General features: G+C 52.1%; 1 protein-coding gene across 1 annotated transcript in view; it reads right to left on the reverse strand.

The window, feature by feature from the left end:
• LOC140390342 (uncharacterized) overlaps positions 1-16,436 on the reverse strand; it is an 87,394-nt gene that overhangs the window by 59,040 nt on the left and 11,918 nt on the right. The window contains exons 2-3 of the mRNA XM_072475414.1: positions 14,772-15,086; positions 12,423-12,692 (exon numbers count right to left, since the gene is read on the reverse strand). Coding sequence (XP_072331515.1) covers positions 12,423-12,692; positions 14,772-15,086 — 585 coding nt within the window. The remainder of the gene's footprint in view (positions 1-12,422; positions 12,693-14,771; positions 15,087-16,436) is intronic.

A 16,436-nucleotide genomic window follows, 5' to 3' on the forward strand; every position in this document is an offset into this window, starting at 1 on the left:
GCAAGATCCCACAAAGGGTTAACAGCAGCTGCCAGGGAAGGATTATAAAATGCAGATAGCCTTGGTCAAGCAGGCTTAGCAAACAAGACAAACAGGATTTTTGTTTGAAGGTAAAAACAAATGGTTCACACTTTCATTGAAATTAACTATCTTAGTAAGCAGCTGGAAAGGAAAGGATGAGGTTCAGTTGAATTTGGTGACAATTCTAGGTGCGAAATTCTGCTAACACCAGGTAAATTAAAAGAAAACTGGAGACTATCAGTCTACGAGAAACATAATTTAGAGCCAAAATCAAAGTCAAAATTATGAGCTGAGGACACAATTGGAAAATAAAACTATAGAAATGACAGGAACCAAACCAAAATTCACACCTCTTGAAACCAAAGCATTTTTGAATATCACAGAGGAACTTTGAACATCACAAAGGAAACAATGTGATCAGAGACCTGAGAGGTGAGGTCATGTCAAAATGAATACTTAGTTGTATTCGAATGTTTAGATGAAAGATACTTTTTACAATCAAAGTGATCCGAGTTACTTTACAATAAAGTCATAAAAACTTAACTGTTGGAAAGAAAATATAAACCGAGAGACCAGAGCAGGAACTACCAGAACTCAGAGAGAAGCAGAGAGAGGTGGAGAAGCAGAGAAGGAACAAGCAGCTCAGAGTCAGATTACAGTCAGCTCGGCCATGGGAAAGGGGCAGGGCATAGCAGCCGAGCTAAAACAGCTAATACATCTAAGGAAGACTAGAATTTAGAGGAGGCAGATTCAGCTCAGAGTCAGCCAGCAGAGTCAGCTCTCATTGCTCGGTACATGGGAAAGATAGGACACAGCAACCGAGCTCATCAGTGAATACATCTAAAGAAGACCAGATTTTAAAAAGATTGATTGTCAAGTTGGGCATGAAGGTCCCTTCAACCAACCAGAAGGATCCAGAAGCAAGATCTTTTTACTTTTCTGTAAAGAAAGTAATTGCAGCTTTTAAAAGAAAAAATATAATAATAAAGGAACTTAATTTAACCTGAAATAGTGGTTATTCCAAAATCTACCTTACTTACTTAGCAATGTGGGACCCAGGGTCGATGCTACTAAGTGGTAAGTAGATGACATTTTCGGTGAAGGTATGGGTTATACCGGGGGATAACTTGAAAACATAGTTTGACCTGAATAGCACCCACTGAAGCCTGCATCAGAGTCGGGGAGTGAAAATCCCTGTTCGCCATTTAGAATGTCGGCCCTTTTTGCTGACTTCTGGGAGCAACCTGGGGGGTGCAATTACGCTAGAAAAGGATCTAGCAGGGGGGGGGGGGGTTAACTGGGTTGCTGCTGCTGGGGAGAAGGGGGAGCTGGTACAGGGTGGGGTGGTCGAGGCGGGAGGGCACCATCGGGGGGATATACGGGTACGTGGGAACCGGGTGAGGAGCTGGGTTAAAAAAGGGGATGGCTAGTCGACAAGGGGGGGGGGGGTAAAGAGCCCCCCAACCCGGCTGATCACGTGGAATGTGAGAGGGCTGAACGGGCCGATTAAAAGGGCCTGGGTACTCGCACACCTAAAGAAACTAAAGGCAGATGTGGTTATGTTGCAGGAGACGCATCTGAAACTGATAGACCAGGTCAGACTACGCAAAGGATGGGTGGGGCAGGTGTTTCATTCGGGGTTAGACGCAAAGAACAGGGGGGTGGCTATATTAGTGGGGAAGCGGGTACTGTTTGAGGCAAAGACCATAGTGGCGGATAGTGGGGGCAGATACGTGATGGTGAGTGGCAGATTGCAAGGGGAGGCGGTGGTATTAGTGAACGTGTATGCCCTGAACTGGGAAGATGCCAATTTTATGAGGCGTATGTTGGGACGTATCCCGGACCTAGAGGCGGGAAAGTTGGTAATGGGGGGGGAGACTTCAATACGGTGCTGGACCCAGGACTGGACAGATCGAGGTCCAGGACCGGGAGGAGGCCGGCGGCAGCTAGGGTGCTCAAGGACTTTATGGAGTAGATGGGAGGGGTAGACCCCTGGAGATTTAGCAGGCCTAGGAGTAAGGAGTTCTCGTTTTTCTCCTATGTCCATAAAGTATATTCACGGATAGACTTTTTTGTTTTGGGAAGGGCACTGATCCCGAAGGTGACAGGGACGGAGTACACGGATATAGCTATCTCGGACTACGCTCCACATTGGGTGGACCTGGAGATAGGGGAGGAAAAAGAACAGCACCCACCCTGGAGAATGGACATGGGATTATTGGCAGATGAGGGAGTATGTTTAAGGGTGAGGGGGTGCACTGAAAGGTACTTGGAGCTTAATGACAATGGGGAGGTTCAGGTGGGAGTGGTCTGGGAGGCGTTGAAGGCAGTGGTTAGAGGGGAGCTGATATCTATCAGGGCACATAAAGGAAAGCAGGAGGGTAGGGAAAGGGAGCGGTTGCTGAAAGAACTTTTGAGGGTGGACAGACAATATGCGGAGGCACCGGAGGAGGGACTGTACAGGGAAAGGCAAAGGCTACATGTAGAATTTGACTTGTTGACTACGGGTAATGCAGAGGCACAATAGAGGAAGGCACAAGGTGTACAGTACGAATATGGGGAGAAGACGAGCCGGTTGCTGGCCCACCAACTGAGGAAGAGGGGAGCAGTGAGGGAGATAGGGGGGGTGAGAGATGAGGAGGGAGAGATGGAGCGGGGAGTGGAGAGAGTGAATGGAGTGTTCAAGGCATTTTACGAAAGATTATATAAAGCTCAGCCCCCGGAAGGGAAGGAGAGAATGATGTGCTTTCTGGATCAGCTGGAATTCCCTCAGGTGGAGGAGCAGGAGAGGGCGGGACTGGGAGCACAGATTGAGATGGAGGAGGTAGTGAAAGGGATTGGGAGCATGCAGGCGGGGAAGGCCCCGGGACCAGACGGATTCCCGGTGGAATTTTATAGGAAGTAGATGGACTTGCTGGCCCCGCTTCTGACGAGAACCTTTAATGAGGCTAGGGAAAGGGGGCAGCTGCCCCCGACTATGTCAGAGGCAACGATATCGCTCCTCCTAAAGAAGGAAAAAGACCCGCTGCAATGCGGGTCCTATAGGCCCATTTCCCTTTTAAACGTGGATGCTAAGATTCTGGCCAAGGTAATGGCGACGAGGATAGAGGACTGTGTCCCGGGGGTGGTTTATTGGGACCAAACTGGGTTTGTGAAGGGGAGACAGCTGAACACGAACATACGGAGGTTGCTAGGGGTAATGATGATGCCCCCGCCAGAGGGAGAAGCGGGGATAGTGGTGGCGATGGATGCCGAGAAAGCATTTGATAGAGTGGAGTGGGATTATCTGTGGGAGGTGCTGAGGAGATTTGGCTTTGGAGATGGGTATATTAGATGGGTACAGTTGCTGTGTAGGGCACCGATGGCGAGTGTGGTTACGAATGGACGGGGGTCTGATTATTTCCAGCTTTACAGAGGGACGAGATAGGGGTGTCCCCTGTCTCCGTTATTGTTTGCACTGGCGATTGAGCCCCTGGCCATAGCACTGAGGGGTTCCAGGAAGTGGAGGGGAGTGTTTAGGGGAGGAGAAGAACACCGGGTATCTTTGTACGCGGATGATTGGTTGCTGTGTGTGGCGGACCCGGTGGAGGGGATGCCAGAGATAATGCGGATACTTGGGGAGTTTGGGGATTTTTCGGGGTATAAATTGAACATGGGGAAAAGTGAGTTGTTTGTGGTGCATCCGGGGGAGCAGAGCAGGGAAATAGAGGATTTACCGCTGAGAAAGGTAACAAGAGACTTCCGGTACTTGGGGATTCAGATAGCCAAGAATTGGGGTACCTTACACAGGCTTAATTTAACACGATTGGTGGAACAGATGGAGGAGGACTTCAAGAGATGGGACATGGTGTCCCTGTCACTGGCAGGTAGGATGCAGGCGGTTAAAATGGTGGTTCTCCCGAGATTCCTCTTTGTGTTTCAGTGCCTCCCGGTGATGGTCACGAAGGCTTTTTTAAAGAGAATTGAGAAAAGTATTATGAGTTTTGTGTGGGCCGGGAAGACCCCGAGAGTGAGGTGGGGGTTCTTGCAGCGTAGTAGGGATAGGCGGGGGCTGGCACTACCGAGCCTAAACGAGTATTACTGGGCCGCCAATATTTCAATGGTGTGTAAGTGGATGGGAGAAGGGGAGGGAGCTGCGTGGAAGAGATTGGAGAGGGCGCCCTGCAAGGGGACCAGCCTACAAGCAATGGTGACGGCACCGTTGCCGTTCTCACCGAAGAAAGCAAGCCCGGCGGTGGTGGCAACATTAAAAATTTGGGGGCAGTGGAGACGGCATAGGGGAAGGACGGGAGCCTCAGTGCGGTCCCCGATAAGAAATAACCATAGGTTTGTTCCGGGGAGAATGGATGGGGGATTTGGAGCATGGCAAAGAGCTGGGGTAGTACAATTGAAAGATCTGTTCGTAGATGGGACGTTTGCGAGTCTGGGAGCGCTGACGGAAAAATATGGGTTGCCCCAAGGGAATGCATTCCGGTATATGCAAATGAGGGCTTTTGCGAGGCAACAGGTGAGGGAATTCCCGCAGCTCCCGGCGCAGGATAGAGTGATCTCAGAGACATGGGTGGGGGATGGTAAGGTGTCGGACATATACAGGGAAATGAGGGACGAGGGGGAGATCATGGTAGATGAGCTGAAGGGGAAATGGGAAGAAGAGCTGGGGGAGGAGATTGAGGAGGGGCTATTGGCTGATGCCCTATGTAGGGTAAACTCGTCGTCCTCGTGTGCCAGGCTAAGCCTGATACAATTCAAGGTTCTACACAGGGCGCATATGACTGGAGCACAGCTCAGTAAATTTTTCGGGGTAGAGGATAGGTGTGGGAGATGCTCGAGAAGCCCAGCGAATCACACCCACATGTTCTGGTCATGTCCGGCACTACAGGGGTTCTGGGTGGGGGTGGCGAAGGTGCTTTCGAAGGTGGTGGGGGTCCGGGTCGAGCCAAGCTGGGGGTTGGCTATATTCGGGGTTGCAGAAGAGCCGGGAGTACAGGAGGCGAGAGAGGCTGATGTTTTGGCCTTTGCGTCCCTAGTAGCCCGGCGCATGATATTGCTTATGTGGAAGGAAGCCAAACCCCCGGGCGTGGAGACCTGGATAAACGACATGGCAGGGTTTATAAAGTTAGAACGGATCAAGTTCGTATTAAGGGGTTCGGCTCAAGGGTTCACCAGGCGGTGGCAACCGTTCGTCGACTACCTCACAGAACGATAGAGGGAATGAAAAAGAAAGAAGACAACAGCAGCAACCCAGGGGGGAAGGGGGGGGGGGGATCCAGGCGGGCTCTCAGGGACGTCATTGTATATGTATAGACATTTGTTATAGGTAATGTATATTGGACTGTTGGATTGTATCTTTGGAGAGTAACTATTTTTGACAAGGCAGTTGCCATTTAGTTTTGTTTTTGTTTCTGTTTATATATTATTTATTTATTTGTTTAAAACTGGCCACTGTTATTTATATTGCGTTATTGTTGTTTAAAAGAAAAACCATGTACTGTTATGTTTGGCCAAAAAATCTTGAATAAAATATATTTTAAAAAAAGAATGTCGGCCCTTTTTGGTATAGGGGGACTTCTAAGAATAGTGGTGAGTTTCAACAACACTTGTGATTGATCATACTGTTATTCATCTGTCATTTTGTATATAGTTTACCCACAGTTAATGTTAATAAATCATTTATAGCTTTAGCTCCATGTGTTCTTGTAATATAAATCAGGCCATCCAACAAGAACATTACAGCCTTGACAGGGAAGATACTGAGAGGATATTACCCCTTGTTTGGGGCACTAGATGCAGGGGGAACAGTTTCAGGATAACCGGTCTTTAAGATGGAGATGAGGAGCTTTTATTCCCCTGTGGGTGATTAATGTTTGGAATTCCATTTGCTGGGGGGCAGCGGAGGCGGGGTCACTGAACATATTTGTGGCAGAGTTAGACAGGTTTTTGATCCACATGGAGTCCCTCACCAATGCCTGGATTGAACCAGCCTCAATCACACTCACAGGGCGTGCGTTCCATACCTGAACCACCCGCTGCGCAAAATGTCTTCTCCTCATGTCACCATCCCATCGCTTCTTTTGCCAATGACATTGACTCTGTGCTCTCTGCTTCTCAATCCTGCCAACAAAGGGAACAGTCTCTCCCTCTCTGTCCGGCCCTCTTGTGATTTTTGAACATCTCCATCAAACCAATCGTACCCGATCACATCCGTTTCCAACAGGGATGCGAGGCTGCAATTATAGCCCTAGTCACGGTGGAAACTGAACAGATAATTTTTTACTTTGCTATTCCTGGTAAATGTTAGGCGTGTACATCAGCAAATCCTGAAGTACCAGCCTGTGGTCGCCCATCATTCTCCTTCTAATAATAATCATGATAATCTTTATTAGTGTCACAAGTAGGCTTACATTAACACTGCAATGAAGTTACTGTGAAAAGCCCCTAGTCGCCACATTCCGGCACCTGTTCGGGTACAGAGCGGGAGAATTCAGAATGTCCAATTCACCTAACAAGCACGTGTTTCGGGACTTGTTGGAGGAAACAGGAGCACCCGGAGGAAACCCGCGCAGACACGGGGAGAGCGTGCAGACTCCGCACAGACAGTGACCCAGCGGGGAATCGAACCCGGGACCCTGGTGCTGTGAAGCAACAGTGCTAACCACTGGGCTACTGTGCCCTTTCTGCTTTGGAAATTTATTTCCCATTTTATTAGAGTCATATGGACTTCCGGGTTGCGGCGATGCGGAGCTAAGCCGCGCGATTCGGCAGCTCCCGCGTAAACGGACTTTCGGGCCCACTAACGGAGCCCCAACGGCACTTTTTTGAAAACCAACCCGTGGGGAAGGAAGGAGAAAGGTCCCCTACCAACCTGCAGCGAAACGGCAAAAAAAGCGGCCCTGGAGCAGCGAGAGAAGAAGGGAAAAAAAACAAAATGGCGGCGCCAACAGACAAAGAAGAGATGCAGGAGTTCATCAAGCGCTGCTTTGAGGTGATGCGCAAGGAGATGGTGGCGCCTATGCTGGCGATAATTGAAGGACTTGGAGCAACCCAGAAAGCCCAAGAGGTGAAGATCCAGGAGATCCAGGAAAAAGTGAGCGTGAACGACGATGAGCTCGTGGGCCTGGCGGTGAGAGTGGAGCGGCACGAGGCGCTGCACAAGACGTGGGCGGGAAGACTCGAAGACCTGGAGAATAGGTCGAGGAGAAACAACTTGAGGATCCTGGGACTCCCAGAAGGAGTGGAGGGGGCCGATGCCGCGGCATATGCGGGCACAATGATCGGGACGCTGATGGGTGTGGAGGCCTCTCCGGGGTTGCTGGAGCTGGATGGGGCGCACCGAGTGCTAGCGAGGAAGCCCAAGGCAAATGAGCCGCCAAGGGCGATGGTGGTGAGATTTCACCGGTTTACAGACAGAGAGAGGGTCCTGAAATGGGCCAAGAGGGAACGGAGCAGCAAGTGGGACAATGCAGAGATTAGAATATACCCGGATTGGAGCGCGGAAGTCGCTAAGTGGAGAGCGGGTTTCAACCGGGCCAAAGCGGTGCTGCATCGGAAAGGAGTAAAATTTGGAATGTTGCAGCCAGCGCGACTGTGGGTTACACATAATAGCCAACACCACTACTTCGAAATGCCCGAAGAGGCGTGGACCTTTATACTAACTGAAAAGCTGGACTCTAATTGAGGGTTTGTGTGGGAGGGGGGTGTTTGAGAGTTGAAGTATGATGGTTGTTGTACATAGGGGGTCAATCACGCACAGGAAATGTTATATGGGCTGGGGGAGAGAGAGACAAGGTCACGGCAGGAGGCGCCATGGGGGGCGGGGCAGGCTTAGGAAAGCGCGAGGTTTTCTTTCCCGTGCGCGGCAAGAAAGGCGGGAAGGGGAACGAAGGAATGTATATTGATTGGGAGATTCCCACACGGGGGGGTCAAAGGGATGGCGGGAGAAGCCGGGGTCGGCAGGTGTCAGCTGACTTACGGGAGGGATGTGGGGGGAGCAAAAAAGCTAGGTGGGGATCTAGCGAGGGGGAGGGGAGGGAGGGGAGGGGGGGGGGGGGAAGGGGGGGGGAGAGGAGGGAGGGGGGGGGGAAGGAAGGGTTGCTGCTGTACTGGCCGAAAGAGAACGGGACACAGAAGAGGTGGCTGGGACGGGGGTCGTCCGGCTGGGGGACTGGAGAGGGAGGGAGACGCGGACAAGGGACTGGCCCAGAAAAGGAGATGGCTAGTCGGGGGGGGGGGGTGAGAGTCCCTCCAATCCGGCTGATAACATGGAACGTGAGGGGCCTGAACGGGCCGGTGAAGAGGGCTCGAGTGTTCGCGCACTTGAAGGGACTGAAGGCACACGTGGCAATGCTCCAAGAGACACACCTGAAGGTGGCGGACCAGGTCAGGTTAAGAAAGGGATGGGTAGGACAGGTATTTCACTCGGGATTAGACGCGAAAAATAGAGGGGTGACAATTCTGGTGGGAAAGCATGTGTCATTTGAGGCCAAGACTATCGTAGCGGATAATGGAGGGAGATATGTGATGGTGAGTGGTAGGCTGCAAGGGACGAGGGTGGTGTTGGTAAATGTATACGCCCCGAACTGGGATGATGCTGGATTTATGAAGCGTATGTTGGGGGGCATTCCGGACCTGGAGGTAGGAGGACTGACAATGGGAGGGGACTTTAATACAGTGCTGGACCCAGCACTGGACCGCTCCAGATCAAGGACGGGAAGGAGGCCGGCGGCGGCCAAGGTGCTCAGGGGTTTTATGGATCAGATTGGGGGAGTGGACCCATGGAGATTTGCAAGACCGCAGGCCAGGGAATTTTCTTTTTTCTCCCACGTACATAAGGTTTACTCCCGGATAGATTTCTTTGTTCTGGGTAGGGCGCTTATTCCGAGAGTGGAGGGGACCGAGTATTCGGCCATAGCCGTGTCGGACCACGCCCCGCACTGGGTGGAAATGGGGCTGGGAGAGGAGAGGGACCAACGCCCGCTGTGGCGGTTGGACGTGGGACTGCTGGCTGATGAGGTGGTGTGTGGGAAGGTGAGGGGGTGCATTGAAAGGTACTTGGAGGCCAACGACAACGGGGAGGTGCGAGTGGGGTATGGGAGGCGTTGAAGGCGGTGGTCAGGGGAGAGCTGATCTCCATTAGGGCTCATAGGGAGAAGACAGAGGGCATGGAAAGGGAGAGGTTAGTGGGGGAGATCTTGCAAGTAGACAGGAGATAAGCAGAGGCCCCGGAGGAAAGAATACTCAGGGAACGGCGACGGCCCCAGACGGAGTTTGACCTACTGACCACGGGCAAGGCGGAGGCACAATGGAGGAAGGCGCAGGGGGCGACCTATGAGTACGGGGAAAAGGCTAGTCGGATGCTGGCGCACCAGCTCCGTAAGAGGGCGGCAGCGAGGGAAATAGGGGGAATCAAAGATGGAAGGGGAGCCACGGTTCGAAGTGCCACGAAAATAAATAAGGTATTCAAGGCTTTCTATGAAGAGCTGTACAGATCCCAGCCCCCAGGGGGGGAAGGGGGGATGAGGCGATTCCTGGACCAGTTGGGGTTCCCGATGGTGGAGGAGCAGGAGGCGGTTGGTTTGGGAGCACCAATTGGGTTGGAGGAGCTGAGTAAGGGCTTGGAGGGCATGCAGGCGTGGAAGGCCCCGGGGCCGGACGGGTTCCCGGTGGAGTTCTATAGAAAATATGTGGACCTGCTGGCCCCGCTGCTAGTGAGGACTTTCAACGAGGCAAGAGAGGAGGGAACCCTGCTCCAGACAATGTCCGAGGCGACAATCTCCTTGATTCTTAAGCGAGACAAGGATCCACTGCAATGTGGATTGTACAGGCCGATATCGCTCCTCAATGTGGACGCTAAGTTATTGGCAAAAGTGCTGTCCACGAGGATTGAGGGCTGTGTCCCGGGGGTGATTCATGAGGACCAGACGGGATTTGCAAAGGGCAGGCAGTTAAATACCAATGTGCGGCGGTTCTTAAACGTGATAATGATCGGAGGAGGGAGAAGCGGAAAAAGTGGCAGCTATGGACACGGAAAAAGCCTTTGACCGAGTAGAGTGGGAGTACCTCTGGGAGGTATTGCGCAGGTTTGGGTTCGGGGGAGGGTTTATTAGATGGGTTAAGCTCCTTTATAGCGCCCCGGTGGCGAGTGTAGTGACGAACTGGCGGAGGTCGGAGCACTTTCGGCTGTACCGAGGGACGAGGAAGGGGTGCCCCCTGTCCCCCCTGTTGTTTGCACTGGCGATCGAACCCTTGGCTATATCACTTAGGGAGTCCAAGAAATGGAGGGGAATAGTCCGTGGGGGAGAGGAGCATTGGGTATCGCTATACGCAGATGACCTGCTGCTATACGTGGCGGACCCAATAGAGGGGATGGTGGAGGTCATGCAGACTCTGAAGGACTTTGGGGAGTTCTCGGGCTACAAGCTTAATGTAGGGAAGAGTGAGCTTTTTGTATTACAGGCAGGGGACCAAGAAAGAGGGTTAGGGGACCTACCGCTGAGGAGGGCGGAGAGGGGTTTTCGGTATCTGGGGATACAGGTGGCCAGAAGTTGGGGGGCCCTACATAAACTGAATTTGACGAGGTTGGTGGAACAAATGGAGGAGGATTTTAAAAGATGGGACATGCTCCCGCTCTCGCTGGCGGGTAGGGTGCAGTCGGTCAAAATGGTGGTCCTTCCGAGGTTTTTGTTCGTGTTTCAGTGCCTCCCCATCGTGATCACCAAGGGCTTTTTCAAGAAAGTAGGTAGAAGTATTATGGGGTATGTGTGGGCAAATAAGACACCGAGGGTTAGAAGAGGGTTCTTGGAATGCAATAGGGACCGAGGAGGGTTGGCTTTGCTAAACCTAGAGAGTTACTACTGGGCAGCAAACGTGGCGATGATCCGCAAGTGGGTCATGGAGGGAGAGGGGGCGGCATGGAAGAGGATGGAGATGGCGTCCTGTAAAGGAACGAGCTGGGGGCATTGGTAACGGCACCGCTGCCGCTCTCGCCGACAAAACACACCACAAGCCCGGTGGTGGCGGCAACACTAAGGATCTGGGGCCAGTGGAGAAGGCACAGGGGTGCAATGGGAGCATCGGTGTGGTCCCCGATCAGGGGTAACCACCGGTTTGTCCCGGGGAAGATGGGCGGGGGGTTCCAAGGCTGGCATCAGGCGGGGATTAGAAGAATGGGGGACCTGTTCATTGACGGGGCATTTGCGAGCCTCGGGGCACTGGAGGAGAAATTTGAGTTACCCCCGGGAAACGGATTTAGATATATGCAGGTGAGGGCTTTTGGGAGGCAACAGGTGAGGGAATTTCCATTGCTCCCGGCACAAGAAGTTCAAGATAGGGTGATCTCGGGGGTATGGGTCGGGGAGGGCCAGGTGTCGGAAATATACCAAGAGATGAAAGAAGAGGGGGAAGCGCTAGTAGAAGCATTGAAAGGTAAATGGGAGGAGGAGCTGGGGGAGGAGATTGAGGAAGGGCTATGGGCTGATGCCCTGGGCAGGGTTAATACCTCCTCCTCGTGTGCCAGGCTCAGTCTGGTACAATTTAAGGTGGTTCACAGAGCGCATTTGACGGGGGCGAGGTTGAGTAGGTTCTTTGGAGTAGAGGATAGATGGGAAAGATGTTCAGGGAGCCCGGCGAACCATGTCCATATGTTTTGGTCATGCCCGGCATTGGAGGGGTTCTGGAGAGGAGTGGCGGGAATAATATCTCAGGTGGTGAAAGTCCGGGTCAAGCCAAGCTGGGGACTAGCAATATTTGGAGTAGTGGATGAGCCGGGAGTGCAGGAGGCGAAAGAGGCCGGAATTCTGGCCTTTGCGTCCCTAGTAGCCCGGCGAAGGGTCTTGCTATTGTGGAAGGAGGCGAAGCCCCCTAGCCTGGAGGCCTGGATAAATGACATGGCGGGGTTCATAAAATTGGAGAGAATTAAATTCGCTCTGAGAGGGTCTGCACAAGGGTTCTACTGGCGGTGGCAATCGTTCCTAGAATACCTCGCGGAGCGTTAGAGGAAGGTCGGTCAGCAGCAGCAGCAACCCGGGGTGGGGGGGGGGGTACGAGAGATTGCTTGAGGGGACGAATGAGCGGGGGGATAACATGGAGGGTGGGGAAAACTGGCACGAATGGGCGAGAGCCAGTGTATAAAGCTATGTAAATATATCATCTTGACATGTATATATCTTGCTCAGGGAGAATTTGCGTTATTTTGTTACGGGGGGGGGTTATTGTTTGTAAGGGGGAAAAATTGTGTTGTTAAAAAACCTTAATAAAAATATTATTAAAAAAAAAGTCATATGACAGTGAGAATAATAATAAACAGTGTGATTTTCAAATTAATTCCCTTAATGACGCTGAGCACAAGGATGTCGGCGGAGTTCTGCTTTTAACTAAGAAACGAACGGCTGAGAGGTTCGACTCACCGTAAATAGCAAGTGAATGTGAAGTGTTCTTTTTGCTAACAGCATTCTCCACAGTGCAAGTGTACACACCACAATCTGACTTTATGGCCTTCTTGATAACCATTGTCCAGTTGTCTTCTGTTAACTGATAACGTTGGTCATTCGTTATCACTTTGCCATCTTTCCACCACAACACGGAACTCACATTCTTGGCAGATACCTGACAGGCCAACCCAATGGTGGTATCCACATAGGTAGAATTACTGAAGATCAAAGGCTCTGACACTGGTTCTGTGGGAGTGAAGGGATAAACAGAGAAACAGGTTTGAGCATGAAGACTTCACATAACGTTAATGCAGTTAACTAACAAGAACTCTTTACTTTATGGGTGCTTCATATCAACAGGGATGCCAACTCTCCCCGTTACTTTTTGCCTTGGCGATAGAGCTTAGAGAGTCGAGGAGTTGGAAAGGGATAGTGCAGGCGGGGGTGTGGAGCATAGAATTTCACTATATGCGGACGATCTGTTGCTTCACATTTCAGACCTGTTGGGAGGTATTGGGGGGGAACCATGAGCATTTTAGAGGAATTCGGCCGGCTTTCCGGGTATAAGTTAAACATGGGGAAAGTAAGGTCTTTCCGATTCAAGCAAGGGGACAGGATGTTCACAGCGCCAGGGTCCCAGATTCGATTCCCGACTTGGGTCACTGTCTGTGCAGAGTCTCCACATTCTCCCGGTGTCTGCGTGGGTTTCCTCCGGGTGCCCCGGTTTCCTCCCACAAATCCCGAAAGACGTGCTATTAGGTGATTTGGACATTCTGAATTCTCCCTCAGTGTACCCGAACAGGCCCCGGAGTGTGGCGACCAGCGGATTTTCACAGTAACTTCCTTGCAGATGCTCGGCTCTGGAGGAATTGGAAGAGAAAGTATGAGCCTGAGCTGCCCGGAGGGAGTGGGTTCCAGTAATTACAGATATAGGATTGCGTTAGAAAGGAGCTGCTGTCCTTTTCCCACCTGCCTCCCCTGAGGCTTCAGGACAAGGTGGTGTCGAAAAAGGAGTTGGCGAAGGTCGGCTGTCGGAGATTTGTAAGGAATTAGTGAATTGTGAGGGAACCCCGATCGGAGAAGTTAAACGGATGTTGGAGGAAGAGCTGATGAGGGAGGTGGACACTGGGTTTTGGGAAGAGGCTCTGAAGAAGAGTGAATGCATCTTCTTCGTGTGCTAGGCTTAGCCTTATTCAATTCAAAGTGGTTGATCGGGTGCATATGGCGATGGTCAGAATAAGCAGGTTACTTGAGGGGGTGGAGGATAGGGGCGGGCGGGTCACTGGGGCGGGCAATGACGACCGCAAACCATGTCCACATATTTTGGGCCTGTCCGAAGCTGGAGGGAGTTTGGCGGGGGTTCTAGAACATAGAACACACAGTGCAGAAGGAGGCCATTCGGCCCACCAAGTCTGCACCGACCCACTTAAGCCCTCACTTCTACCCTCTCCCCGTAACGCAATAACCCCTCCGAACCTTTTTGGTCACTGAGGGCAATTTATCATGGCCAATCCACCCTAACCTACACGTCGTTGGACTGTGGAAGGAAACCGGAGCACCCGGAGGAAACCCACGCAGACACAGGGAGAACGTGCAGACACAGGGAGAACGTGCAGACTCCGCACAGACAGTAACCCAGCAGGGGTCTGGCGTAATGTTTGAGGTGCTGAGGATGAAGGTCCCCCCCCCCCCACCCCCCCCCAACCCCACCCCCCACCCACCCACCCATCCCCCAGCCCCCCCACCCCCACCCCCACCACCCCCCACCACCCCTCCCCCACCACCCCCCACCCACCCCCCACCACCCCCCACCCATCCACCACCACCCCTCCCCCCACCCCCCTCCCCCACCACCCCCACCACCCCTCCCCCTCCCCACCCCTCCCCCCCTCCCCCACCACCCCCCACCCACCCACCACCACCCCTCCCCCACCACCCCTCCCCCCCCACCACCACCCCCTCCCCCCACCCCCCCCCACCCCCCCACCCCACCCCCCCCCCACCCCACTCCCCCCCCCCACCCCACCCCCCCCACCCCCCCCCACCCCACCCCCACATCCACACCCCCCCCACCCACACACCCCCACCCCCCCCACCCACCATCCCTCCCCCCCCCCCCCCCACCCCCCCCACCCGCTGTGCAGTAATCTGCAACTGCACCTCTTCCATCTCATTTCAAAAGCACTTTGTTGGCTGTAAAGTGAAAATTGCCATCTAAATCTAAGTCTTGTGCCCACTGAATGTGAGAAATACCATGGGGAGGTCCACTAGCTTCTGTTACAAGAGTTTTCAATCGACAAAATAATAAACACACAAAGCACTTACCAAAGACCTTGAGTTGGATCATTCTGCTCCTGATTTCATTTAAGTTAATCTGCACTTCGTAGCGTCCTTCATCATTCCGTGTGATATTTCTCAACAACAGTGATCCATTGGATCTGTAAAAGGTGCATCGATTCTTGTACGAGTTAATGAAGGTGGCTGTTTGCGTCGCCTCGTCGTAATTAAGAATGCGTGTTTGTGAGAATGTCCACTTAACGTGATCGACATTTTGAAAATGTTGATCAGTGAACCCAGGCAACAAAACGGAAGACCCAACAGCAACAGGCAGCTCGATCGGATTCCCCATTTCTGATTGATCTGATGGACAAGAATCATTGTAATTAATTGCACCAAGAGATTTAGCAATTGAATTTAAATTTTGTCAGCTGACATGATGGGATTTGAGTCAATACTCCCAGAAACCTGGGCTTCCGTATCATTTGTCCAGTGATATTCCCACAACACCACCATTCCTCCTTCTCTGCAGCTGAGGGTTTCTTTTCTTGAAATAAATTTAGAATATCATATTTTTTCCCCCCCTCAATTAACGGGCAATGTAGTGTGGCTGATCCACCTGATCCAGCACATCTTCTGGGGCGTGGGAGTGAAACCCACGCAGACGCGGGAGAATGTGCAAACTTCACACAGGCAGTGACCTAGGACCGGATGGAACCTGGGACCTTGGCGCCGTGAGGCAGCGGCGCTAACCACTGCGCCGCCCTGCCGCCTTCACAGCCAACGGTTTCAAGGGAGAAAAGAAGGAAGGAAGGAAGGGCGGCAGTATTGATGACGGATAAATTTACAGTGCTTCTTAATCAGGAGAGGAAGAAGAAATGTCTTATTGTCACAAGTCGGCTTCAAATGAAGTGACTGTGAAAAGCCCCTAGTCGCCACATTCCGGCGCCTGTTCGGGGAGGCTGGTACGGGAATTGGACCGTGCTGCTGGCCTGTCTTGGACTGCATTCAAAGCCAGCGATTTAGCCCTGTGCTAACCCAGCTCCAGAAGGGTCAAAGACAGAATTTGTTTGGTGAGAGCCAGGGGGTATTCACTGGGTTGCATCACTGGGGGTATTCTCCATAGGTCACAAATGTTGCAGAGCATAAACTTGAGGGCAGTGACAGTGGGAGATTGCAGTGCCAACCTGGAAGTGCCACCCGACAGTGCCAACCCACAGTGCTAACCTCGCAGTGTCAATCCAACAGTGCCAATCTGTGAGTGCCAATCTACCAATGCGTGAAATGTAGAGAGGGCTCAGAGTTCATGAAATGCGTTCAGCAGAATGTTCCTGATCAGTAGGTTTGGCCTTTTTACATCGTCTTCTGGGAACTGAGGGGGACCCAGTCTTGGAACTTCTAGGAAACAATGATACACATAATAAGGTGTAGATTGGCGGTGCAAAAGGACAAGTATATTAGTTTCTTTCACAGGAGAAGGGCATCGCTGGTTAGGTCAGCCTTTATTGCCCATGAGAAGGTGGTGGTGAGCAGCTTTCTTGCACCACCGCAGTCCGTGTAGTGTAGGTAAATCCACAGTGCAGTCAGGGAGGGAGTTCGGCATCTTGAACCAGTGACAGTGAAGGAACGGTGATATATTTGCCAGTCAGGATGGTGTGTGACTTGGAGGGGAACCTCCAGGTGGTGTGTTCCCATACGTCTACTGCCCTTGTC

This window comes from Scyliorhinus torazame, chromosome 14 (assembly GCF_047496885.1).
Source record: "Scyliorhinus torazame isolate Kashiwa2021f chromosome 14, sScyTor2.1, whole genome shotgun sequence".
In the NCBI taxonomy this organism is placed as follows: domain Eukaryota; kingdom Metazoa; phylum Chordata; class Chondrichthyes; order Carcharhiniformes; family Scyliorhinidae; genus Scyliorhinus; species Scyliorhinus torazame.